This window comes from Ailuropoda melanoleuca, chromosome 1, assembly GCF_002007445.2.
Source record: "Ailuropoda melanoleuca isolate Jingjing chromosome 1, ASM200744v2, whole genome shotgun sequence".
Taxonomy (NCBI): domain Eukaryota; kingdom Metazoa; phylum Chordata; class Mammalia; order Carnivora; family Ursidae; genus Ailuropoda; species Ailuropoda melanoleuca.
The window spans coordinates 127,956,462-127,983,902 of record NC_048218.1 but is presented as its reverse complement, the minus strand read 5'-3'; the positions used below and the strand labels follow the sequence as shown (position 1 = coordinate 127,983,902).

At 37.7% G+C, this 27,441-nt stretch overlaps 1 protein-coding gene across 2 annotated transcripts in view; it reads right to left on the bottom strand.

The window, feature by feature from the left end:
* The window catches only part of RELN (reelin), a 489,518-nt gene that overhangs the window by 345,369 nt on the left and 116,708 nt on the right, over nt 1-27,441 (bottom strand). For both annotated transcript variants that reach the window (XM_034666797.1, XM_034666804.1), the window contains exon 3: nt 8,752-8,887. In XM_034666797.1, coding sequence (XP_034522688.1) covers nt 8,752-8,887 — 136 coding nt within the window. The remainder of the gene's footprint in view (nt 1-8,751; nt 8,888-27,441) is intronic.

Below are 27,441 nucleotides of genomic sequence, written 5' to 3'. Positions count from 1 at the left end.
TGGTAATTATGGTTCTAGGAAAGTGTAGGAACTGAATAGGCCGCCTGGTATGCAGGTGCTCACTAAATGGAAATTGCTATTTTTACTACTACTATCACTATCATCATCATCACCATCAAATGCTATTCCAAATTTCATTGTTGCTTCTTTTCATATTAATGACTAGCATTCTAGACAAGCTCATTTTAAATCTCAGGTTCACAGTGGTAAATTGTCATGGGGTAAGGGCATATTTGAGAAGGCCCTTAACTTAAAACACTGTAGCAGGGGATAGGGGGGAGTGACAGTCAGGGTGGAAGCAGGCGCTGAGACCCAAGGGTGGAGGCAGGGAGGAGAACAGTGCCTTAGCCCAGAGTAGCCAAAGAGTAGTACTAAGCCCTGAGCACTGTATGAGAAGGTAACCAGAGGGGATACCCACCTGTCACACTTGGCCTACATAAAGTTAAGGTCCCCATAAAGTTAAGGTCCATAGAAATTTCTGTCTTAGCAAACAAAATTAGGTAGGGATGCCTGGGTGGCTCAGCTGGTTAAGCATCTGCCTTCAGCTCGGGTCATAATCCCAGGGTCCCGGGATGGAGCCCCATATCAGTCTCCCTGCTCAGCACGAACCCTGCTCCTCCCTCTGCCTGCCACTCCCCCTGCTTGTGCTCACTCTCTCTGACAAATAAATAAATAAAATCATTTTAAAAAATGAACAGTTAGGGGCGCCTGGGTGGCATAGCGGTTAAGCGTCTGCCTTCGGCTCAGGGCGTGATTCCGGCGTTATGGGATCGAGCCCCACATCAGGCTCCTCTGCTATGAGCTATGAGCTATGAGCCTGCTTCTTCCTCTCCCACTCCCCCTGCTTGTGTTCCCTCTCTCGCTGACTGTCTCTATCTCTGTCGAATAAATAAATAAATAAANTCCTCCCTCTGCCTGCCACTCCCCCTGCTTGTGCTCACTCTCTCTGACAAATAAATAAATAAAATCATTTTAAAAAATGAACAGTTAGGTAACAAGCTTTCTACAAAAAATTGCCCTGCTTGGCCAGGTTAGCTGTTATGATGTTTTAAGTTCATAGGGCCATTGCAAAATCTTAGCTTTACTCCTTCTATATGACCTTTGAAGTACATGGTTACATTATGTAAATGTTAAGGTAACATTAGAGGAAAAGATAATTTATTAGATTCTCTCAGGGTTGCACATTAGAACTTTCTGTAATGACAGAAATGTTCCAGATGTGTGCTGTCCAATATAATAGTCACTAGACATACGTGGCTCCTGAGAACTTGAAACGTGGCTAGCACAACCAAGAAACTGAACTATTTATTTTATTTGACTTAAACTTAAATTTAAATAGCCACATGTAAAAAATAAATAAACAGTCACATGTGCCTTTTAGCTACTGTATTAGAAAGTATAGTTCTAAACAAATTTTAGAATATATGTGTGTATGTATATATGCATATATATGAATATACATATATGTCTGTATGTAAATATATACACAAATATAAACATATACATCACATGGACATACCAGGGAGGTATTGCAGGTTTGATTCCAGACCATGAAAGCAAAGCAAATATCACAATAAAATGAGTCAACGAATTTTTTGGTTTTCCAGTGCATATAAAAGGTATGTTTACATTATAGTGTAGTCTGTTAGGTGAGCAATAGCATTATGCCTTTAAAAAAGTATATACCTTAATTTAAAAATACTTTATTGCCAGAAAGTGCTAACCATCATCTGAGCTCTCAGCGAGTCATGATCACTGACCATGGATCACCATAACAAATACGATAATAGTGAAAAAGTTTGAAATATTACAAGAATTATCAAAACGTGACACAGAGACATGAAGTGAACAAATGCTTTTGGAAAAATGACACTAGCAGATTTGTTCAATGCAGGTTTGCCACAAACCTTCAATTTATAAAAATCGCAGTATCTGTTAATTGCACTAAAGTGACACACAATAAAGTGAGGTATGTCTGTATGTATACCCAAGTAAGTCACAGTGGACGAGGTAAGTTCTTTAAAAAATCCTTATCTGGAAGAAGCAATCAAAATTCTACTTTATACTGTAATCATGCCTTAATATTCAGAGATTTTACTAAAAAAAAAGCAAAGCTAAATAAAATCTTGCTGCTAAAATATATTATCCAAGTCACTGTACTGGCAAACCATGAAGCTGTTGCTGCCATGAGAGAAATTTATTCACCTGGCTCCCAGACATCTTTGTCATCACTATTTTTGACTGTGTAGGCAATTTGGAGAAAAAAAAAATCACACATAAGGCCTCTAAAACTGGTTTCATCAATTCTATTAATGAAGAAATAACCCAAATCTCTGCCCATATCTCATTTAGGAAATTCCTGTTAGATACAGAGAACTGCTAAGAATTGTAATACATAAAGCTTTTAGATTTGCCGAACTTGGTCTTTTTTGCTTTCACAAATGTTCCATGTGATTTCAAGTAATAAGTGCCAAGTGGAGTAGTAATCCCATCTAAACCACAAGGCCTTGTAATAAAGAGCATCTTGTGGATTCCAAACCTCAGTCCATTTACTTAAGTACCCTTCACAAGTTATGATTCCATTACACGAAGGGAAGGGAGGAATGAAAGGATGGGTTTGCCATAAGTTTGTTTTTTTGTTTATTTGTTTTGTTTTTGTTTCTAGAATTGACATTAGGAAAAACTGGTATTTCTACCTAAAAGAAAAAAAAAGCACAGAGATTTAAAAAAAGAACAAATTCACTAATACAACTATTTGCAGTGGGATAGACTTCCACAGATGCAGGTCCATCTTTGGACCCTAGTTAACCATATTTCATTACTGAAATAGAAAAATTTTCTCACTATAATGCAGTTCTACTTCTCGGATGGTCTTATGATTCTGATGAAAAGAAAACTGTCCTACGAAACTCCAGTAAATTGCCCTAAAATAACCAATGCTGTTTTCACTGTGGCTTCTTGGAAGGAGGTGACAGGAAGGGAGAAGACAGGTAATACAAAGGGGTTAGTTTTGCCTTTTGAATATCCATTAAATTTTTTAAAAATATTTTGTAATTAATATAAAAAATAATTTCTTTAGACCTTCCTGGAGATTAATGGACATATTTTATCTCAACATTTTATCATACTTCCTAAAATTAAAAATTAAATCCCCAGGAAGCATCCTGATTTCATTTGCCAGAAAGTTGATAAATAAGAATACACATTAGACCCTGAACTTAGACTGTCTTCTGAGCCTAATTGGCTATTTAACTTTGATGAAAAACAGGGACCTACAGGGAGTGAGAACCATCAGGGTCCTAACCATTTACTTTTAAGGGTAGATAATATTTTTTTTTATCCGGTCTCAAAGATACATTTTTGAGCAGCACCGAAATAATTGTGTCGGGGTGGGAAATGTCTGTTTAAAAAAGAGAACTAGACTATCAGAAAAAAATAAGAGACTTGTGAGTTAAGAGACAGATAAAATTCCTATGGAAAATAGCATATCTGGTTTTATCTAACAGTGTGGATACAATCATGTTAGCCTTCCATGAGAAGTGATTTATTTTTGCAGTAAGGCACGTAAACCTAGAAAGTAAAATAACATTTGTATGTATCAACTGTTGACATCCTTATCTGTAGGTATGAATGCACTCCCAATAAATGCACCCATGGGAGCATCCCTGATCTCATTTTAAATGTTTAAATAACAAGGCAAATACATCTGTGATTCTTCCTTCTGATGGATGGAAATAAATGGGTAACCATCCTATCTTTCCTGAGGAATCCTCCAGACACAGTGGAATGGCTCTCATCAAAAATTAAAGGCTTCTGAGATACACTCAAGGCAGCACTTCAAATCTGTCCATATGTATGATTTCCAGTCTGGTATTCAGAAACTGCTGTTGTCTTCAATTTTTTAAAAGATGTGGGGTTTTTTTTGTTTTCTTGTTTTAGTATACTTTTTAAAAAATTAGTCTTCTAGGAGAATCTTCCTTTAACATGTCAAATGTTCGAATACAGTCTACTTGTGTACGTCTTTGCTGGCCTGAGTTCATTCTTTGTTGTTGCTTCAGTATCTTAAATAGAACATTGCTTGTCTCAATTCGGTTCTTAGTTTTGAGGGATTTGACTTACGGTTAAATTGTCACTAATCTGGGCACAAATCTGATCTTTTCTGCTCCCTTTTAATTCTAATGGTATGTTAGCATCTCTGTCCAAACGATTAAACCTAAATCTAATAGTGATAAGTTTTGTCTTTAATACACACATTCCCTCCCTGATGGAATCCCCTTGTGATAAGGGAGAGGATATAATCAGCATCCAAAGAATGAACCTGCATCATAGTACATCAAGATCAAACCCATGTTTGACATATAAATCTAATATGCTTCTTCACATTTCAGAAATTTAAATAGGTGCCTCTTATATTTGTAAAAGAGCCTAATATACTGTTTTATCTTTTTAAGTTTTATTTATCTAAGTAATCTCTACATCCAACATGGGGCTCAAACTCATGACCCCGAGATCAAAAGTCACATACTCTTCCGACTGAGCCAACCAGGTGCCCCTATAGAGTTCTGATCATAGTAAATGCTCATAGATATTCCTTTTTCCCCTCCATGCCTTCATAGACTTACCCAGATATTATTTTCAACATATGATTTGTCATCCGTATCTTTATGTTTGCTCACTTTATGTAACATTGTTTAAAGATGTGAAAATTTCAATAAATATTTTGGCACTAAAAACGTTTGAATAAATAAATAGGTGCCTCTTGATATTTGAATGAGTTATATAATATTACTGCATCTCATCTAGAGACAGATTTCAAAATGAGGATAGGAAACCCATATTGGTCACTTAAAATTAGGACTGGCAATTACGATTGTAAGACGCCATCAAAGGTAAGATGAAACTCAACTTCAGAGTTCCCAAAATGTAAGAAATCTGTATCTTGAGATCAATGAAATATGATATCATTATTAGTTATTAAGAAATATTTACTGAGGGCCTTCTATTGTCTGTAGTTTCAGCATTGGGATTTCTTAGGTATATAATAGGACTATACATAGTCCCTGACCTTGGGGGCTTTAAAGTCCAGTTGAGGGGCACCTGGGTGGCTCAGTCAGTTAAGTATCTGACTCTTGATTTTGGCACAAGTCATGATCTCAGGGTCATGAGATGGAGGCCAGTGTTGGGCTCCATGCTGGAGCCTGCTCAGGATTCTCTCTCTCCCTCTCCCTCTGCCCTTCTCCTGCCACTCTCTCCCTCAAAATTAATAAATTAAATAAATAAATAAAGTCCAGTTAAAAAAGAAAATACATGTGAAAAAGTAACTAATGATATGAATTAACTCACAACATGAAAAAGTTACATAAAACATATTACGAAAGCATATAAGCATGGCTAAAGTTTAATTTCTAAAAAGTAATTCCTCCTCCCCTAAAAAAAAATGACAGTTTTGGGGCTCATGGGTGGCTCAGTTGGTTGGGTGACCAACTCTTGATTTCAGCTCAGGTCATGATCTTGGGATTATGAGATTGGACCCCATATTGGGCTCTGTGCTGGGCATGGAGCCTGCTTGGGATTCTCTCTCTTTCTCTCCCTCTACCCCTCCCCCTCTTCCTCTCTAAAAAAAAAAGAAAAAAATGACAGCTTTAAGTTTGGGGATTAGTCAGAAAAGAGAGAATCATGGTATATTTACATTCAAATGTCATAGACCTTGTTTTATTTTATTTTTGTTTAATATTCAAAGTTAATGTTGAACATTAACAATCTCCTTCAAGTACTGCTGGGCACATACTAATTACAGATACTAACCCTTACATAGAGCTCTACTGAACACATCATAAATTCTGGAGAAAGAAACAAAGGCAAGAAATTGCAAGACTTGGCTCAGAAAAGTTCAAATAAATTGCTTCAGAGGCCCAAGTTTGATCTTCAGTGTTCCTGGACTCTCTCACAATCTAATTAGGAAAAGAGATAAATAAAAGCATCCTGCCCACACAGGAAGCAGCTCCTCTATGTAACATTCAATACAGTCATGGCTTACAATAAGTAAAGAATTAACTGCTTATTAAGAATGCTAAGGGGCGCCTGGGTGGCTCAGTGAGTTAAGCATCTGCCTTCTGCTCAGGTCATGATCTCAGGGTCCTGGGATCCAGCAACTTAGGGTTCCCTGCTCAGCAGGGAGTCTGCTTCTCCCTCCCTCCTCCCCCCATCCCTTGTGCGCTCTCTCGAACAGATAAAATCTTAAAAGAAAAGAATGCTAAAAAGTGCAAACTGCATCATCAAAATTTTATTGGGAAATATGGGTGAGAGGATATGAATTTCTTTGCAGTCAGGAAATATTACTTCTGACCAAACGGTATTTTTCTAAGAAAACATTGTTTGGGTTAAGATTTAAAATACCTAAGTTATGGGGTGCCTGGGTGGATCTGTTGGTTAAGTGTCGGACTCTTGATTTTGGCTCAGTCATGATCTCAGGGCCCTGAGATTGAGAATCACATTACTGGGCTCTGTGCTCAGCGGGGAGTCTGCTTCTCTCCCTCTGCCCCTGCCCTTCCCCCAACTCAGGTGCACATGCACTCTCTCTCTAAAATAAATAAATAAATCTTTTTAAAAAAATACCTAAGCTATTTCTCAGAAGAAAATAGAGTTTGGGACCCTAGGAACAGTGAGGCAAGAAGCCATCAAACACCACTTTTAAACAGATTCAATTCAAAACTATATCTACCTGGAAATAGGCAGTTGTATGCTGCTGATATAGATTTCCTTTATGTTTTAGCTTTTAAAAAAGTAATTCTTGTCTTAAATGAAGAAGTTATACATGGCGAGAATTTAAATTACCCTTCCCAGTGCCAATATGAATAAGATAGAGCATGCCAAAACAAAGAGTCAGAGATTACTATTAAACTAAAGTAAAAGACTATACTGAACATCATTTAACTCAAGGGTCACCTTCTGTGATATCTATGTATGAGATGTTGTACCAACTGTGGGTAGAATCACAAAGAAATAAAAACGTATCCCTGTGCAATCTAATTTAACAGCAAAGGCAAGAAATTAACTTGAATAAGTATACAGTAAAATATAACCAGCATTACAATAGAGTTACAAGCAAAATGCAATCATACACATCACTTCTGTTGGTGATATCTTGGAGCTTTATAGAAGAGTTGGCATTTTAAAGAGGCCTTAAAGAATGGGTAGGACTTCAATAACGAGTTGAGGGGAAAAAGCATTCTGGGATAGGGAAAAGCACAGAGAAAGATTAAGTCAGGGAACGTTTACGGAGTCGTGGGAAGTCTTGCAATTTGTGCCTAATCGGGACATGCACACTGGAGATAAAACAGAAGATGCTACACGGCAAGACTGAGAAGACTCTTCCAACCCAAGCCAAAGGGCTGATCTTCAGAAAGGAGGTTTAAGGTATCCAAGGTCCAAGTGATCAAGGTTGTGCCTTAGGAAGACTAGCTCGACGACAATGTCCAGGATGGACTGGAGGAGAAGCAGGCTGGAGAACAGATCACTTAAGGAGCTACTGTAATCATCTTAGCAAAAGGTACTGGAAGGAAAAGGTTCTAGTATGAACAAACTTTCTAAAGGAGAAATGATAGGATTAAATGTCAATCAGCTGGGTAGGATTAATCTGATGTTTGCAGCTTGGGTAACCCAGAGGATAGGCGGAAAGTATATAATTGGTGATGTGGGAGCCATAGCAACCCTTGACCCTGAACTGTATGTTATTAAAGGTGAAGGAAAGGTAGTGGGTAATTTTAGAGTATGCAGGTTTTATGGGATGTTGTTGTCTGAGCAGAAGGTTCAGAATAGAAAACCATTCAAGATGCCCTCCAGCTCTCTTTTGCCTCACTGCTCATAGAATAGATGTTTCTGAACTGCCCTTGACCTTATTCCATTGGCCTACTCCTCCATTAAACAAATAGTTAGTGAGTGTGTACTGAGTGCCAGGGACTGTTCTAGACAGTTGGGGCAGATCCGTTAAGAAGACAGGAAAAAATTCTTGCCTTCAGGGAACTTGCATTTTGGTTGGAAGAGACAGACAATAAATAATACACATAATTAAATAAATGAAATATATTATGCTAGAAGTAAAAAATGGTATAAAAAAGAGAGAAGACTAAGAAGTATGAGGAGCAGAGATTCTGGGGCAGGGGGAGGGGTACAGTTTACACTGAGAGATGGAGCGAGTCTCAGCCTTTGAACCGCAGCACGGTGTTAATATCTACGGTTGCTGTTGGGACATCATTCACATTTCTCAGCTTCCTCTTAATGAAAGCACACAAGAGGGTCATTAAGTTTCTATGGGCCTCCTGACTTCTCACCATTATCAGTCACCTAACTGGTCACATTTCTCTCTTGGCGCTTATGGCCAGAGAGCTGAAAGCTTAATTTGTGATCTTACAAAACATGAATGGAGCCTTATGGCATGTTTTGTGTTTGTTTCCATCTTACTTTCCTAACATTCGTTTTCCTACTGCCTTGATTTCTTCACATACTTTTATCCTACAGTTTATTTTTTGTCAGCTGAAATCCAATTTAGATCTCTTGAAGTATAAAGATACATGCAAAAATAAACTGCATTATCTTTTTTTCATGATCCTGACCTCTTTTTGACAACAAAATTAGTGGCTTTAATTAAGGTCAAACCTGTGAAAATAATACATTTAAATACTCACCCTACATGTAGTCCCATGAGAGGTATATTTGCCTTCCCTATGGGTCACAGACACTTTGGGTACTTACATGAAATTCACACAGCCGGTGCCAGCAGGTGGAGCGATCCAGACGAAGCTGAGGTTGGTTGTGGGCAGATGACTCACATGAGAGGCCACCACGCTGCACATAAACTGGTTACCAAACTGGTGGTCAGACATGATCCCTGAGACAGAAAGGAAGAGAAGTTGTTATAGAAACAACAAAACAAAGTCTTTCTTATCATGACATCGACAATATTTTCTAGACATTTGTTTTGTATGTTAAGATTCATCATGTCGTTTGGCTGCCCTGTAAGTTATGCAATTTTCCATGTTCTGTTGTTAGAGGGATATCAATAATTTAAAACATTTTTGTTAAGGGCTAATCTGTTGATTTCATTGCTATCGTAGTTGCTTTGATTTTGTGGATTGGTCTTTGTCCAGCACCAAAGACCACGAGGACCACACCTACAGCATAACAAGGTTGGACTGATTGGAAGTGTTTACAGCAAACAAGACAAAATATTATTGGGAACTGGGAAGTATCTCAGTAAGAGGATGTTAGCAAAGGCTTGTTAAACTTTGGGCTTGTGTGAGGTTATTTTAGACAGTAGGGTGATCAGCCTGTCCTGGGAATTTCCTGATGTTAGTACTGAAAGTCCTGCATCCTGGGACCCCCCTAATCCTGCTAAGAAGGTTACAGGGATAGATGGTTTTGCTTTTGGATTTGGTGCTATCAGAAAGTGGGGGCAATTTTATCACAGAGTACCATACTAATTTTATATGGGAAACATGAGGAATGACATAGGGTAAAGTTGTGATTGATAAAAGTTCGCATGGAGAGAGGGATGGTCATTTTTGTGATTTGCACCATGTTCCTGCTTTTGTCTGTGTCCAGGTATGACTACAAAGTGGGCTTGGTTTTGGTTCAAGCCATCAGTTTCAAGATGGCCTTGTCTGATGTTGATGTTCTATAAAACTGTTTATATTCTACATGAGAATACCACGGCCCAGGTATGAGTGCTAGGTCAGCTCCCAGCTGAGCTATCAAGAGATGCTTTTTTTTTTTTTAATAAGATGATTTTCTTAGGTTGACCTCCAATATAAAATATTAATAAATAACCCAACAATAAGAAAATAAACAACTCGATTTTTTAAAAAACAGACAAAAGATCTGAATAGACACCTCACCAAAAAATATACAGATGGCAAGTAAGTATATGAAAAGATGTTCAACATCATAGGTCATTAGAATATTGCAAATTAAAACAACAATGAAATGCCACTTCGCAGCTATTATGGCCACAGTGCAAAACACCAACAACACCTGGTGAGGATGTGGAACAGGAAGAACGCTTATTCATTGCTGGTGAGAATACAAAATGCTATAGCCACCTTGGAAGACACTTTGGCATTTTCTTATAGAAACAAACATTATCTTAGTGTATGATCCAGCAATCATGACTCATAGTACTTACCCAAATAAATTAAAGATTTCTGTTCACATAAAAACCTGCACCTGGATGTATATAGCAGTCTTATTCATAATTGTCAAAGCTTGAAAGCCACCAAGATAGCCTTCAATAAGTGAATGGAACAGAACTGTTGTCCATCCAAACAACGGAGTATCTATTCAGGGCCAAAAGGACATGAGCTACTAAACCATGACAAAACATGGATAAATAAATGCATTTTATTAAATGAAAGTAGCCAAACTGGAAAGGCTACATACAGTCTGATTCCAACTATATGACATTCTGAAAAAGGCAAAACTACAGAGGCAGTAAAGACATCCCCAGTTGCCAGGGGTAAGGAGGGAGGCAAGGATGAATAGGCAAACATAAAAGATTTTTGGGGCAGTGTAATGATTCCATTTAATACTATAATAGTGGACACATGTCATTACATATTTGTCAAAACACAAAGAATGTACAACATTAAGAGTGAATCCTACTGTAAACTAGGGACTTTGAGTGATAATGATGTGTCAGTGTAGGTTAATCCGTTGTAACAAATGTATCGCTGTAGTGCAGGAGGCAGGAAATAGTGGGGAGTTATGGGGGGCAGTGGAGGTATTTGGGAAATGTCTATACTTTCCATTCAGTTTTGCTGTGACCTAAAAGTGCTCTAAAACCAAAGTTTATTAATAATAATATTAATAAAAACATTGCCAGGAATGAGCAATTAAATTAAAAATTCACTTCCTGGCTTTGTGAACTTAGGCAAATGACTTACTCTGAGACCCAGTTTTCTTGTCTATAAAATGGAAATACCATGTCCCCTCCATCCCAAAGTTATTGTGAGAATTAAATGATCCAATACATATGAGTACAGTCCCCCCCATGTTTGGATAGGTACCCTTTCTACATGTCCTCATAACAGAACATACATGCTTCACCATAGCACTTGACCTGTAAGGGACTAGGTCTTTAATTTTTATATTCCAAGCAACTATCACAATGCCTGACACATCACAGATACTCAAGGAATGTTTTTTCTGAGTCAATACAAGAATGATTTAACTAAAGAAATTAAAAGTAATAGAAAAATATCACGTTACATTCCCTAGTGAAACAGAATCTTCTAGAATAAAAGAATAGGTCATATTTGACAAAGAAACAGAAAAACAGGTTTGTATTTTGACATATCCTAACGATGCCCTTTTTCTCATGCGAGGTTTTTTGTTTTGTTTTGTTTTGTTTTAAGCTACATCTTGAGACAAAATTCATGAAGCCAGAGAAACCACAAGGCTAGGAAGGATAAGAGACTCCCAGGGAAATCACAGAGTGCTGCAGAAGACTCAAAAGCCATGACTCAGGAACTGCCACTCCACTCTGTTTGGGCATAAAGCAGAAATACCGTGTGTGTGTGGAAAATGACACATCTGCAGGAGTCAGCCTGACCAAAAAGGAAAACAAAAGTTCCAGCCACACTCATGTGGAAGGGAAATGAATCAAACAAAATAAGGCTTCAAGGTTTCACAGCCTTGGTAACAAGATTCACATTCAAATATCTCCTGATTCTTCAAATCCCTCCTAGAAAGTGAGTCAATGTCTAGGCTGCATATTACTTCACAACATTTTACAAAATAGCTATATTGTTGTAATTATGACAGGCCCCACTCTGGGTAAATTTGCCACAGAACAACATTCTTGCAACCCAATAGTCTGGCCCAGAAGTTCCCCCAAAAAGGCATCATCTGAAGAGATGGGATAAATACTGGTTCCTAGAGATTCTGAGTTAACTGGTTTGGGATAAAGCCTGGTTACTGGGAGTTTCAGGAGCTTACCAAGCAATTCCAATGTGTAGCCAAGAACATGCATTAAAAATGTGTCTTAGTCAGACGTTGTTCTGGCTTCAGGGCTTAGTATAATACTGATATGGTACCAACAGAACAGTTTGAAAGTATCCAGCAGCGTCTTACACAAGGGCCCTGATAGCAATGCGAAATAGTCAATCCTCTACCCCCTACTCCTAGAACCATGTACTCTGAGGGCCTTATTATGTACCTTCAAATACTAGGAGTGTGCAGTGGTCTCTGCTTTTTTAACAAAGAGCCCTAGCCTATTATACACTTATCACATTTTCTTTTTGTTTTTAATTGAATTATAATTAACATACAGTGTTACATTACTTTCAGGTGTACAATATAATGATTCGATAATTCTATACATTACTCCATGCTCATCACAAGCCTACTTTTAATCCCCTTTATCTATTTCACTCATTCCCCTACCCACCTGCCCTCTGGCAACCACCAATTTGTCCTCCGTATTTAGAATCTGGTTTTTCCCCCTCTCTTTTTTTGTTCATTTGTTTTGTTTCTTAAATTCCATATATGAGTGGAATCGTATGGTAATTGTCTTTGTCAGACTTATTTCACCTACCATTATAACCTCTAAGTCCGTCCATGTTGTTGCAAGCTGCAAGATCACATTTTCTTTTTACGGCTAACATTCTATTATATATATATATATGTATATATATATGATATACGATATACATCTTCTTTACCCATTCATCTCTGGGTGGACATTTGGGTTGCTTCCATATCTTGGTTACCACATTTTAATTGGCATTTTCTCTGAAAATATCTAAAAGTTGGCCACAGTTACAACTATTAGCAATCTATTCATTTTAATATCAACCAGCAGAAAACAACAGTATTTACAGAATACCTGTTTTGGCTCAAACATTCTGTTAAGCCCTGTGGAGGTGCACAGAAGAAATGTAGGACATGGCCCCTATCCCAAAATGACTTGGGCTGGAAAGAGACAACTGGAACAAACTGACATTCTTAAAAAAAACACCTGGAAAATAAGTAAGTGCTAAATGAAGTTGTATTTGTGAAAAAATATGAAATAGGGAAGAGNATATCTTGGTTACCACATTTTAATTGGCATTTTCTCTGAAAATATCTAAAAGTTGGCCACAGTTACAACTATTAGCAATCTATTCATTTTAATATCAACCAGCAGAAAACAACAGTATTTACAGAATACCTGTTTTGGCTCAAACATTCTGTTAAGCCCTGTGGAGGTGCACAGAAGAAATGTAGGACATGGCCCCTATCCCAAAATGACTTGGGCTGGAAAGAGACAACTGGAACAAACTGACATTCTTAAAAAAACACCTGGAAAATAAGTAAGTGCTAAATGAAGTTGTATTTGTGAAAAAATATGAAATAGGGAAGAGTGATTAATAGAAATAATTATAACAATGGTTATAATAATACTTAATTGAGCACTTACTATGGCCTGGTGCTATTGTAAGCATTTCATGAATATTAACTTATTTGAGGCTCTTCACAATCCTGTGAGGTAGGAGCTGTTAGTTTCTCCATTTTACGTGCGAGGACCCTGAACCGATGGAGATAAAAGAACGTGTTCCTTGTCATAGAGAAAGTGGAGAGTGTCACCTGGATTCAAACAAGTGCCCTTGCTATCCAGTCAGAAATGGTGCTATTAAAGAGGGAGGCTGGAGCTGAGTCTTGAGAGAAAAGCCATGATTTCCCAAATTTATTTTTATATACATGAGGCAGTATGGTATAACCAAGAGACTGTCCTCTCACTCTGCCACACACCACTGTATGACCTTATCAGGGTGTCCCCTCTCAAGCTTCAGTTCTGACATCTGTAAACTGCTGGTCCATGATCACTAAGACCCCCCCCTTCAGTTCCAAAGCTCTCTGAGTACAATCTAAATGGATAGAAGAAAGATGGGAGGACATCTCACAAAGGCAGACATAATGAGCAGAGGTGCAAATATAAAATGAGAACGAAGAGAAGGAGAGCAGTCAGACTCAGCTTCCAATGTTCTATGAAACCGAATTTACTGCCTCCACCACAATGATCTTCTTAATGGCTTGTGTCATGAAAGACATATACCATCTAATTAACGCAGGTGATTTGGGAACCTATTCTTGGGACAACTGAAATTTGAATTTGATAATGAATTTAAATTTATGATGGTGCTTTCCCTGCTGCATGCCAGATAACAGGATACATATTGGGTTTTATTATTGCTTGGAAAACGGAAAATCGGATCTATAATAGAATTTAATTACATGTATCTCAAGGAGATATATACTTATATGTATATATGTGCACCATAGTAATAATAAAGATTGTATTTTCATTGCTGTGGTTATGTGTAAACACTCGTACAAAAAAACGTTCGTGTGGAACTTCTTCCTCAGAAAAAAAAGCTATACTTTTCTAAGCACTTCAAGAAGTATGGCTCTCCTGATCTAACTTTGGGCAAAGAAAGCAAAGGATAATTTCAAACTCTGAAGTGCTACAAGATTGATAACTTGTCTAGCAAGATTTTAAAGCATCCATGTTATAAACACATTTTCCTTTTGAATATTGTGTATATACACCTGAAAAATAGAATATTCACAATCTAGCTATAATTTCTATATTCAAAAGAGTCAATATAACTTTTTGACATAGTACGGGTGTCTTAAATTAAGTCATTCAAACCACTGGATATCTAGTTTAAAAATAATATTTGCCTTCTTAATGATTGCTGTGGTTAAAGGACATAAATCTGTACCAGAGGGGTGCCTGGTACAGATTTATCTAGCTATAATTTCTATATTCAAAAGAGTCAATATAACTTTTTTATAATCTAGCTATAATTTCTATATTCAAAAGAGTCAATATAACTTTTTGACATAGGACGGGTGTCTTAAATTAAGTCATTCAAACCACTGGATATCTAGTTTAAAAATAATATTTGCCTTCTTAATGATTGCTGTGGTTAAAGGACATAAATCTGTACCAGAGGGGTGCCTGGTACAGATTTATCTAGCTATAATTTCTATATTCAAAAGAGTCAATATAACTTTTTTATAATCTAGCTATAATTTCTATATTCAAAAGAGTCAATATAACTTTTTGACATAGGACGGGTGTCTTAAATTAAGTCATTCAAACCACTGGATATCTAGTTTAAAAATAATATTTGCCTTCTTAATGATTGCTGTGGTTAAAGGACATAAATCTGTACCAGAGGGGTGCCTGGTACAGATTTATCTAGCTATAATTTCTATATTCAAAAGAGTCAATATAACTTTTTTATAATCTAGCTATAATTTCTATATTCAAAAGAGTCAATATAATTTTTGACATAGGACGGGTGTCTTAAGTCATTCAAACCACTGGATATCTAGTTTAAAAATATCTAATATTTGCCTTCTTAATGATTGCTGTGGTTAAAGGACATAAATCTGTACCAGAGGGGTGCCTGGTACAGATTTATCTAGCTATAATTTCTATATTCAAAAGAGTCAATATAACTTTTTTATAATCTAGCTATAATTTCTATATTCAAAAGAGTCAATATAACTTTTTGACATAGGACGGGTGTCTTAAATTAAGTCATTCAAACCACTGGATATCTAGTTTAAAAATATCTAATATTTGCCTTCTTAATGATTGCTGTGGTTAAAGGACATAAATCTGTACCAGAGGGGTGCCTGGGTGGCACAACGGTTAAGCGTCTGCCTTCGGCTCAGGGCGTGATCCCAGCGTTGTGGGATCGAGCCCCACATCAGGCTCCTCTGCTATGAGCCTGCTTCTTCCTCTCCCACTCCCCCTGCTTGTGTTCCCTCTCTCGCTGGCTGTCTCTATCTCTGTCGAATAAATAAATAAAATCTAAAAAAAAAAATCTGTACCAGAGTTTCTTTTATCCACACTATACTTCTGCAAGATTGGGCTTATGGTATCTTTAATTGTTCTAAACTTGCTTCCATGATTCCTTTTAAGACAGTGATACACATTTCTTTGTCTTCTGGGATGTCATTTTCCTTGACAAGTCTTCAGTTATTTTAAGTTTGTGACTAAACCTTGTATGAACTCTATTTTCCCACAGGAATACTTTTGTATGCTTTTAATGTGCACACCTTGGATCTTCAGAACTGGAACTAAAGTTTCTATAATTTCCACCATCTCTAAAGCAAAATGTACATATTCTCATAAAAATGTAGGCCATTCACTTCTAAGAAGCACACTGAAGACTTTATTACCCAAAATAACCAATGTAGTGGGAAAGTTACATATTCATGTTGAGTTTATTCTATATTTTGTAGATTAAAGGTATCAATTACTCAAATCTTTTTAGTGTATGATTTGTCATGGTTAGTGTTAAAGTGGGTAGAAACCTGTGATGGTTTATGTTCACGGATTTCAAACACTAAGGTATCTGTGGACAAGATATTGCTAAAGAAAGGGCAAGTACCTTAATATTACAGATTTTTGTTTGTGAAAAATGTAGCCTTCATATATAAAAATAATGAAAACTTAAAAGAAATATTATTTTATCATTTCAAACACTTTCAGAAAGTATAGTAGAATGTTGTTCTGTCAGGAAGTTTTAGTAATCTACTAACTTATGTCTCCATAAAAAGCAGAAGATAAGACAAATATTTAAGGTGATTTCTAACTCCTTTTATTTTTATCATTTGCTCTTTCCTTAAAAGGGATATCTAAAGGCTTCCATCAGTTAATAAAAAAATAGACCCTTCTGCAAATCTAGTTTGGAAAGTTAGTATTATATTGTAAGTGAACAGGGAAAATGAATTATAGAGCTTCTCCTAGTCATTTTTAAAATCTTTTCATTTGATTTAAATACGAATAACTGTTTACTTACAGAATTTGACTTGTCTATTATTTGCCTTCTTCGCCAGGTCAATGTTGTACTCAAACATTTCAACAAAGCTAAACACAATTTTATAGGCTGAAAAGTAATCACAAAACTTTCTGAAAACATCCTTGTTGCAGCTTATCTGTGAAGCACCAGCCTGATGAAAATGGATAGGAAAAGAACAGCTCTTGCATAGTGCTACTAGATAATGAATAGTTCACACACTCACATATATACATACTGGGTATATTTAATTTTTAAAACATTGATTTAAAGGCGTTTGGTTTCAGGTGTAAGTCTAGAAGCAAAAAAGCACCAAAACCTTTTAAAACCATTCTGAAATTGTATGTCTATGAGCATAAGTTAGAAAATGTATGAGGATTCATGTTATTTACACCCCTCTTTTCAGTTACACAAAAAGATGTTCTTCTAAATCAACCTGATTCTTTCCTCACTCACTGCTATTACAAAGATGAGAATTACTGCTGTTGCCCTCCCTCTCTTGTCCTCTCCCAGCCCTGCCATTTCTGAATGCCTTCTCCGTGCCTGGTGTTTTAACCCTACTGTTGCCTTACTAGTACTGGAAGGACAGTAGTCAGGAAGGGTTGAGAGCACAGACCCTGGAGCCAGTCTGCCTGGGTTCAGATCCTTGCTCCACTACCAAGGAGCTATGGAATCTTGGGCAGGTTACTCAAAAACTCCATTCCTCAGTTTCCTCTCCAGGAAAACAGAGATAGTAATAATAGGGTGGCTGCAAAGATTAAATGAGTATACAGCACATTGTTAGCACTGTATGTGTTAAATATTATCACCCCCATTTTGGAGACCAAGGAGAATTATCAAGAACCAGTGATTTTAAGTTCCTTGCAAAGATAACAGAACTAGTGAATGACACTTGAACACATCTATCTTACACTGCGCACTGGCTTCTTCCCTACTTGTATCCTTATGTGGAAGTACCTCAGTTCTGGGACAGATCCATGTCCTGATCCAAAGGAAATCCTGTCCAAACCCAGTGATGGAGAGCAAACCATCTGAGAGTAAGCAAGAAGAGGACCCCTTCTCTAGGCACAAGCTTAGGTGCTCCTCCTTCATAATTCTTCATCAGACAGTTATTGGATACTCTTTGGCCTCTTGGTAGGCACATCTCTGAATGAGATACACACGTGAGTGGGACAACTTTAGGTCAAAAGCATTCCCCTAAAGGGCAAAGCCATTCAGTTACCCTTAGGTCTATGTGGCCACTGAGTTTAACAGAGCAGCAACTTTTCCAAAGAGCTATGTAACCCTTTGCACTAACCAAAGCTCTCTGAGCCAGTGATTCAAAGTATACCTCTGCAGCTCTCTTCCCAACACTGCATACCCCCTCCTCTCCCCCACTGACCGCTGCTTGGTACCAGGTAATCACTACATACTGTCTGCCCCCAGACTTTCTAAACTGACTGCACCACCCTAGCTATCTGTCCAGGACTCTATTTTGCCTCACTACCTGTTGCCTGCTCCTTTGACTTACTCTGGTATATGCTGGATTCACAGTACAACTTCCAGGCTGGAAACCAGATTTACACATTTGCAGGTAAGAAAAATCCAAAGAGGAAGAGGCTTCAGAGATATAAACCAAGCCAGTGTAGGAGGCTGAAAAGAGCCTCTGGCAAGGCTTTCTTTCCAAAACAAAACATTCTGCATAACTGAAACTTGGTACCAATCGAATACCAACTCTCCATTTCCCCTTTGCCCCCCACCCCTGGCAACCACCATTCTATTCTCTGCTTCCATGAGTCTGACTCTTTTACATACCACATATAAATAGAATCAGGCAGGATTTGTCCTTCTGTAACTGGTTTATTTCATTTGGCATAATGTGGTCTAGGTTCATCCATGTTGTCACATATGGCATATTCCATTGTAAGTATGTACCATATTCTCTTTATCCACTCATCCATTGATGGACATTGAGGTTGTTTCCCTACCTTGGCTATTGTGACCAGTGCTGCAGTGAACATGAAAATGCAGATATCTCTTCAAGATTCTGATTTCAATTCTTCTGGGTATCCACCCATAAGTGGAATTGCTGGATGATATGTTATTTCTATTTTATGTAAAATACAATATCACTGAAGCCCTCAGTGCCCTTGATACTCACAGTTGTGAACCAGAGAATGCAATCTAGCTAATGAAAGAAATTTTGAGTGAGATGAAATAGCTTCTCTGAGAGATACACAGAAATAAACCTGGATGCTGCATGGCAAGGAGTGAAGTCCACAGGACCGGTCCAATATAAAACAATAGCTGATACTGCCCACTCCTTGACATCAACCATATTTGGACTAAAATAACAGAACATTCGCCTCAGCTACTCCAAAAAAATATATAAGAACTTTCCATGACTGCACTTGATTAAATATGGATAAACCCATGCTCAGTCTCCAGCTCATACTGCACTCTTCTGTGTCCAAGCCTCATGAGGGTTGGTCTAGATGATAGGAGGAAACTAAGTTACATGCCTTCGCCCCTAGAAAGGAAGTGTGGGAATCGTATTTTGGAATGGCAGTACTCACAATGTGGGAAACTTTATAAAAATGTTGGATAATCATAGGTGGTATATGTCTACTATAGACAGCAAGCTCAGACTCTATGAAGTTCTGATTTTTTGATCCCAAAATAGCTAAAATAACTGATAGCTTTAAACAACCATGATTTTTAGGACTATGTCCATGAACCTACACATTGAGTTCCTTATCCCTTACCTTGAGTGAGCATTCTGCCACAGGAAAGATACTGCTTATAGCAGTGAATCTATTTGATAGAAAGGAAGCAAAGGCTCCCGGAAGCCCAACAAATTTCTCAAGGAGTCACATCAGAACAGATAATGTGCCTCTGCTTTCTGACTCCAGATGGTATAAATCTGCAACAAATGGCAGACATTCTTTCAACAACCAGAGTTCCTGCTAAAGGAGGAACATCAACGAGTTAGCATAATATTTATTATCTCAGTTAAAGAACACTATCTATCTAGTCTTGGAGTTATTACTGACCTCTCCCCACACCCCAGTCAATCAATCAGGAAGTTCTTCTGATGTTACCTCAAAATTTTCTCAACTCTGCCCCCTCCTGCCTAACCTTCCTACCTTGGCCTTATTTCAGGCTTTCATTATCTCTTTTTTGACCAGTACCAACAGCTCCCTAACTGGGTCTCTTTGGGTTCAGTTTTGCTTCCTCAGGCTAATTCTCAATACATATATCTTTCTAAAATGCAAATCTGGGGGCGCCTGGGTGGCACAGCAGTTAAGCGTCTGCCTTCGGCTCAGGGCGTGATCCCGGCGTTATGGGATCAAGTCCCACATCAGGCTTCTGCACTAGGAGCCTGCTTCTCCCTCTCCCACTCCCCCTGCTTGTGTTCCCTCTGTCGCTGGCTGTCTCTATCTCTGTCGAATAAATAAATAAAATCTTTAAAAAAAATAAAATAAAATGCAAATCTGATTTTATCATTCCACTGATTTAAATCCTTCATTGGCAATCCACACTTACAGAAGTAGCCCCAAGTTCCTCAAAATGACATTCTGTCCTCCTATCTATTTTTCTCTAGACTCATTTATCATGGCCCTTATTCAAACTTCACACTCCATCATGACTGAACTGTATATAGCTATATGCACACACCTCTAGCTTTGCTCTTATTCTCTCTGCCTAGACCACGGGTCAGCAAACTATTGGCCTATGGGTCAAATCTGGGTCATGGCCTATGTTTGTATTACCGTTGAGCTAAGAATGAGCTTTTACATTTTGAAAAAGTTGTAGAACAAAAAGAAAAATATGCAGTAGAGACCTACCATTATGATCTAAAAAGCCTAAAATATTTACTATCTGGCCACTTACAGAAAGTTTGCTGACCCCTGGGCTAAGTACCATTTCTTCCTCTCACTTGGCTAAACCCTTACTCATCACTTAATACACATGAGATCATAAATTCATCTCCTCCATGAAATTCTCCTGTACAACTCCTGCCTGTATCTGACATTAACATTAGGAACATCTCCATGCTCTCATGCCACCCAGAGAATAGTTATGTTATTGAACCTACTCATTGCATTACAGAGAGTTATCTGTTTTTCTCATTAGACTGTTAATTATGTTATGAATTTTTTATTCACCAAATCTGCAACAGGCATATAATCGATGTTTATGGAATGAAATGCTGAATAAAGGTGTCACTATTAACATTATGTGGTAACACAGTCATTCAAATGACAGGAGCTCTCCGTGGTACTGAAGAGACTTCCTCCAGCTCCTTCCCAGAAACTTCTGTTTTGTGTTTCTCAATTATCTTCACCAGCCTCTATAATGACTTCATGACTTTTCCTGCCATTTTCTAATCGATTTCCTGTAGAATACAAACTCTTGCCCAACTCTCTTCTTCTCCAATTAACTCTACATACCTTTTGGTCAAGGCATTTACTGTTTACCAAACAGTCATAGGCCCCCCTACACTCTAGCCCCTCTGTAGTTCAAAAGGGCTGCATGAGTAATTCTGAACAACGCAATACAAGCAGAAATGAAGTATATTATTTCCTAATTGAAGCACAGAGTAGAGTGAGTTCTCTAGGTTCCTGTATTCCCTTGTCTTGATGGCAAAAGGAGCCACACACTGAGATAGCATAGTCGCAATATGGAAATACCTTAGACTGCTGAGTCCCTACATGGAGGGCAACAACCCTAAAAAAGTCTCTGACTTATAGAGAGCTGTTGAATTAAGCTGCGATTTGGGGGTGAACTTCTTACCACAGCAAAACTGAATTTCCCTGATTAATACATCCTTTTAATATAATAACTCTTATCACAGTTCATTTACTTCTATTTCCTTTACTAGATTATAAATTTCTTAAGAGAAGTGATTTGATCCTATTGATTTTCACAGCATCACTCAATAATTGCTTACTAAATGGATGAACAGACTTCTAAGTCTGCTTTCCTTTTTTCCATGACATTTCCTACTCTCAAAAAAGAACAACAATTTGTTTATTTTACAGCAGTCAAAGGAAAACTGCGATGAATGTAATTTCCTCATATGTGGAATATGGAAAACAACAGTACCTGCCCCACTGGGCTCCATAGTTAATGTATGTAAAGTTTTAGAACTATGCCCAGCACATAATAAATATACTATACAAATGTTGGCTATTACAACATCACCAAAACTTCTTTTTAGGATCCCTAAATTTCTATCCATGTTCCCAGTAACTTACAAAATCAATCTTTTTTTTTTTTCTGGTAAAGGCACGGCATTCAGTAACTCTAGTCTTTGTTTTCCTTTAAAATTAATAAATTTACAAATATTAAATCACATATAATACAGGGGCGCCTGGGTGGCACAGCAGTTAAGCATCTGCCTTCGGCCCAGGGCGTGATCCCGGCGTTATGGGATCGAGCCCCACATCAGGCTCCTCTGCTATGAGCCTGCTTCTTCCTCTCCCACTCCCCCTGCCTGTGTTCCCTCTCTCACTGGCTGTCTCTCTCTGTCAAATAAATAAATAAAAATAAAAGTTTTTAAAAAACCACATATAATACAAAAATACAGGGTAAACATGTATAATATTACAATTATTTCAAGAACTTTATTTATATCATGGTGGCAGCTTAAGTACCATAAGAAAACACTGACAATGAATGAATTCTGACGATGAAACATATTTCATGTTTTCAGCTCATGGGATTCCAAAGCAGATAAAAGAAATACCAATACATTGTAAAGGACAAATCACAGGAAAATATGATGTATAATGCTTTCATTTACTTATTTATTTATTTAGAGAGCATGAGCACTTGAGTGGGGGAAGAGGAAGAGGGCCTTAAGTAGGCTCCAACCCCAACACTGAGTCCCATGTGGGGCTCAATCTCACAACCCTGAGATCATGACCTGAGCTGAAATCAAGAGTCAGACACTCAACCAATTGAGTCACCCAGGTGCCCCAAAACAAATTTAATTTTAGATTTGAAATTATTTTGCCTACAATTTCTAGCTGAAAAGACAACCCAAAATTTTTTTAAAGAATTCATTTACATAATTCTATAGTTGGAAAGAAAATATTAGAACTTCTATATTTTACTGTCAAATTTATATGTCCTATAATACACGAAGTATGCAAGTACAGGAGTATATGTATTAAAGTTCCAAATTAAAAGTAAATAAATAGACAAATATTTAATTATATATGTATGTTCAAAAACTTTACTAACACAAGAATTCTACATTTGGTTTAGAGACTTCGCCAGGTCAGGGAGGGATGTAAGAGATGATTAAGAGATCTGGCATGAAAAAAATCATCTCCCTTGTGACTTTCTGAGACACGAGAACTATCAAATTTTTATCTTATCCTCCTGTGATCAGTTAGGAGATAACAATGCTGATGAGAAGAAGAACAGAAAAGGCTTTGATTTGAGTCCATTGTTGTATTCTTCAAGGGAATGAAGGGGAACATAGCAGGAGGAGCACAGCAGAAATGTGCAACCAGCAGTGTGTTTCCACTTCTGCTATGGAATTATGATCTAGCATGAGGATGCCAGATTTCTGCCAAGAAGCATTGAAGATGCTATGAGGCCTTAATACAATGGAAGAGTCATGCAAAGATATTGGTAATCTGAAGCAAATTACTCTAAGTATCATAAAAGACTCCTACATTATTTTGTGAGCCCAAAGAGACAGCAAATACATCTCTTTAGGACAGACAATCAATAAGCTATTACAGCAATGTTTGAGACATTGCTGGTTTTGAAAGGGAAATAAAATCCTCTTGGGTTTTTGTTTTTTCAAAAGGAATGGCATTCTCAAAGTGGAAGAGTGTGGGCCATACTGAGACAACCAAGGAGAAGGGAGAGCAGCTGGGATACAGTGGTATGTACAGCGGGCCCAGGGAGGAGAGAGCGGGAAAGGCAACTGAGGGAAGCCAGAACAGAAAGATGTTGGATGCCTCAGTCAAGAATTGGTACGGCTGCAGGCACAATGGGGAGTGAATCTCAGAACTGTGTATACATAGAAAGAAATATAAATATGATAGTGTGTATAAAATGTATGGATACAAACCAAAGAACATCACAGATAGTGCCTGGAAAATTAACACAAGAGACCAGGCAAGGCACGAAAAGTTTGGGATTCCAGTGTTAGGAGAAAGGTTTTTGACTTGAATTCATTGTTTTATGCCTCGTATTATGGTGCTAGGGCTGCTAGAACAAAGTATCACAAACTGGATGGCTAAAAACAACAGGATTTTACTGTCTTACACTCTGGAGGCTAGAAGTCCAAAATCAAGGTGTCAGCATGCTAGTTCTTCCTGAAGGCTGTGAGGGAGAATCTGTTCCATGCTTTTCCCCTAGCTTCTGGTGGTTCCAGGCATTCTTTGGCTTATAGTAACATCATTCCAACTTTTCTTCCTCACATGACATTCTCCTTGTGTCTCTGTGTCTTCCCATGGTCGTCTTATAAGAACACCAGTCACATTGGATTAGGAAGCCACCCTACTCCAGTATGACTTCGTCTTCACTTAATTATATGTGCAATGACTCTATTTCCATATAAGGTCACCTTCTGTGGTACTGAGGCTTTAGGACTTCAACATATCTTTTTGGGGGAGACTCAATTTAACCCAAAATGTGCCTGAAGGAAATGAAGAGAATTGTGAGGAGCTACAGTGTTCTCACTCAGAAAAATACGTTCGTGATCATGAAAGCATGGACGGTGTTCTGTGACTCAGTGTTAGGTACAAAGGCTATGATTTATTAAGATGCTATCAAAGAAGAGTAACTCATTTTCTAAATATTGATTTATAATTCAAACTTGCCTAAAATACAAAGTATATAGTAAATAATACCACACAAAATCATGGGGGAGTTCATTAGAAGAATGGGCAGCAGGAGGGGGGAGAGAGAATTTACAAAAACAAAACAAAACAATGAAATAAGTTGACAAAAAGTCCTAGAAAAAAATTCTAGCTTTGCATTTAGAAATTGCATGGAGTCACAAGACTTTTGAAAGTAATATGTACCATTAAGAAGAGGTAAACCATTGTCACCCATACTTTTTTTATCAAATGAAAATCACTGGCTAACATAAACCCTAAAAGAACAAATAACCAGTTACAGTAAAATGATCATTAAATTTGTTAGCACAGACCTTCAAACAGGATAAAGCCAGCGTACCTACCAAAGGTATTAGTAAAAACTATCCTAGTATATTTGCCAGCTCAATTAACTACACTACCACGCCCCAACATATGTATTGATAAGAGCCAGGCAAAGGTTAGGCTTACATTATAATAATATAGCTCCTTATAAAGATGTCACAAGAGGTGACATCAAGATATCTTTCTAAAGACTGACTGCATAGCTGGGAAATAGCACTAATTAAACTATCATTGAATGTAGACTTTACAAAAAAAATTTTTTGAGACATAAGGAGCACTCCATGAAAGACTGCGATTGCATTTCATGAGGGAATGACCGCAAAAAGCCCACCCACACTGTCCAGTTTTAGAGGAAGTTAACTTGGCAATCTTTTAAGCAGATTGTCTTTTCCTTTCCATTCAATGTAGAGGGGTGTAATACAGCCTCACCTGGGTGTATAGGGATTTACAAACACAATTCCAATTACAAGGAACAGGATTTGCACACGTAAGGGCCTGCCCAGAGCTCTATGAATTCACCTTCTAATTTGCAGTGCTGCCCCCAGAGGCTGAGCGTGATTCTGTCCGCATATGGCGAGTGTGTGGATGCCTGTGCCCACTGCACCAGGTGGGAGGTACGGAGCTCACAGTCAGGGAGGCTGAGCAGATGATTTACAGCTGACGTCTAAGAGCTCCATTGAGAACTGCCAAGCGCTGTACTAAACGCCACCAATCAGGCAAATCCAGTGGTGGCAAACAAGCTTGGCATTAACAGCCGAAATAAAATATGCTAATCAGTTGCTCTACTCCAGGAAAGCAAGTCACCAGGGAAGGAGGCTCACATCTTTAAGGCTCTGCAGAGATTTTCAGTTAAATTTCTACATTTATCTCTAGTTAGGACTTCACGGATATTTCCACCTCATTTACAACACAGTAAATGTTTTACATGTTGGAAATCTTCAAATCCCCTTCCATGCTACCAGGAGTTAACTATGGCATTTAAAATACATAGATCATGTCTACTTTACATTTAAATACTCTCTGTAGGATGCAGGATAGTGTCTTAGTGAAGTACAACAGGACTGCCACAAGGCCCACTAAGTTCAAATCCTGCCTCTGCCACTAAATAGCTGTGTGACCTTGGCCTACTTAAACTTTCTCAGCCTCCACTTCCTCATCTGATATTTAGAATTGTTGGAGGATTAAATGAGTTAATATAAGCAACACTCTTAGTACAGTACCTGGCATATGGTATTCAATAAATGTTAGCTACTATAATTCAATAGCTGTCTGTTCACCTTTAACATGATAATTGCATTCCTAATAAATATAACATTATACAATTTGGGTAATCAAACCAGTTTGATGGCTTATAATGGGGGTCTGGAGTACAGCTATTCAGAAGATCTTTTTCAGGGAGGTAATGGAAGGGTTTTTTTTTTTAAATATTTACTTTTAAGTATATAAATACAAATCCTAAACATCATGAAAAATACAGTATTTTATTATACTTAGCTTATTCACAAGAGCCTTTCCTTTCTGACCTGCACCAGCACCGGCATTCATGTATCCCCTCCTATACATCCTTATTGCATCACCTTAATTACCCATTGCTTTAACACATAAAACACAAAGGCACTCCAACAATGGAGCAATGGTGCCCCAATAGCTTTTATTCTTTGTTATAGCTAATGTTGAGGATGTGATGCAAATTTTATTTACCAATTAATTGATCTTATCTGTCCAACTGGCCTTAGAAATGAATGCTAGCCCTACAGAAAGAAACCCCCGTACCCTTTATTACACATAATGAAGATCAAGCCCAGGCTTGCCTCCACGACACATAAATAGAACACCAGAGATAAAAGACCTCAATTCTGTATTTCAAGTGTTCGTGACTGTGGGCCAGTAGCAATATTTGATCTTTTTAGTTTTAAAACTGGAAAATTAAAAAAACAAAACAAAACAAAACAAAACTGGTCAGTTGAATGGGTAGACAGAAAAAGGGAAGATTATAGAAATTACCAGATTATCTTTAATGGGAAAACAATGCATGTTTTGTGACCTGCCCTCAGTTCACTGGGAAAAGATTACACATGGAAGAGGAGATAACCCACGGAGGACACTGAGACCACATCAGTGTTTTGTTTTGTTTTTTAATGTGCACAATAACAACAATTATCATTCCTCAAATCCCCATGAACAAAATGTCAAAGCAATGTAAGTAAACCATTAAGCCACATCTATAAAGGCATTAGTACAATTACTTGTTTTATTGGCTTTAAACACGCACGCCAAGCCACAATAAACTGAATTGGGCATATGTTGTTCATTACATCATAACTATAAATGGAAATTTTTAATATTCCCCAGCTATTTCTATCAATAGCAGAAGGTAATTAATGATGACAAGACTAAAAAAAACCCTAAAATAACTT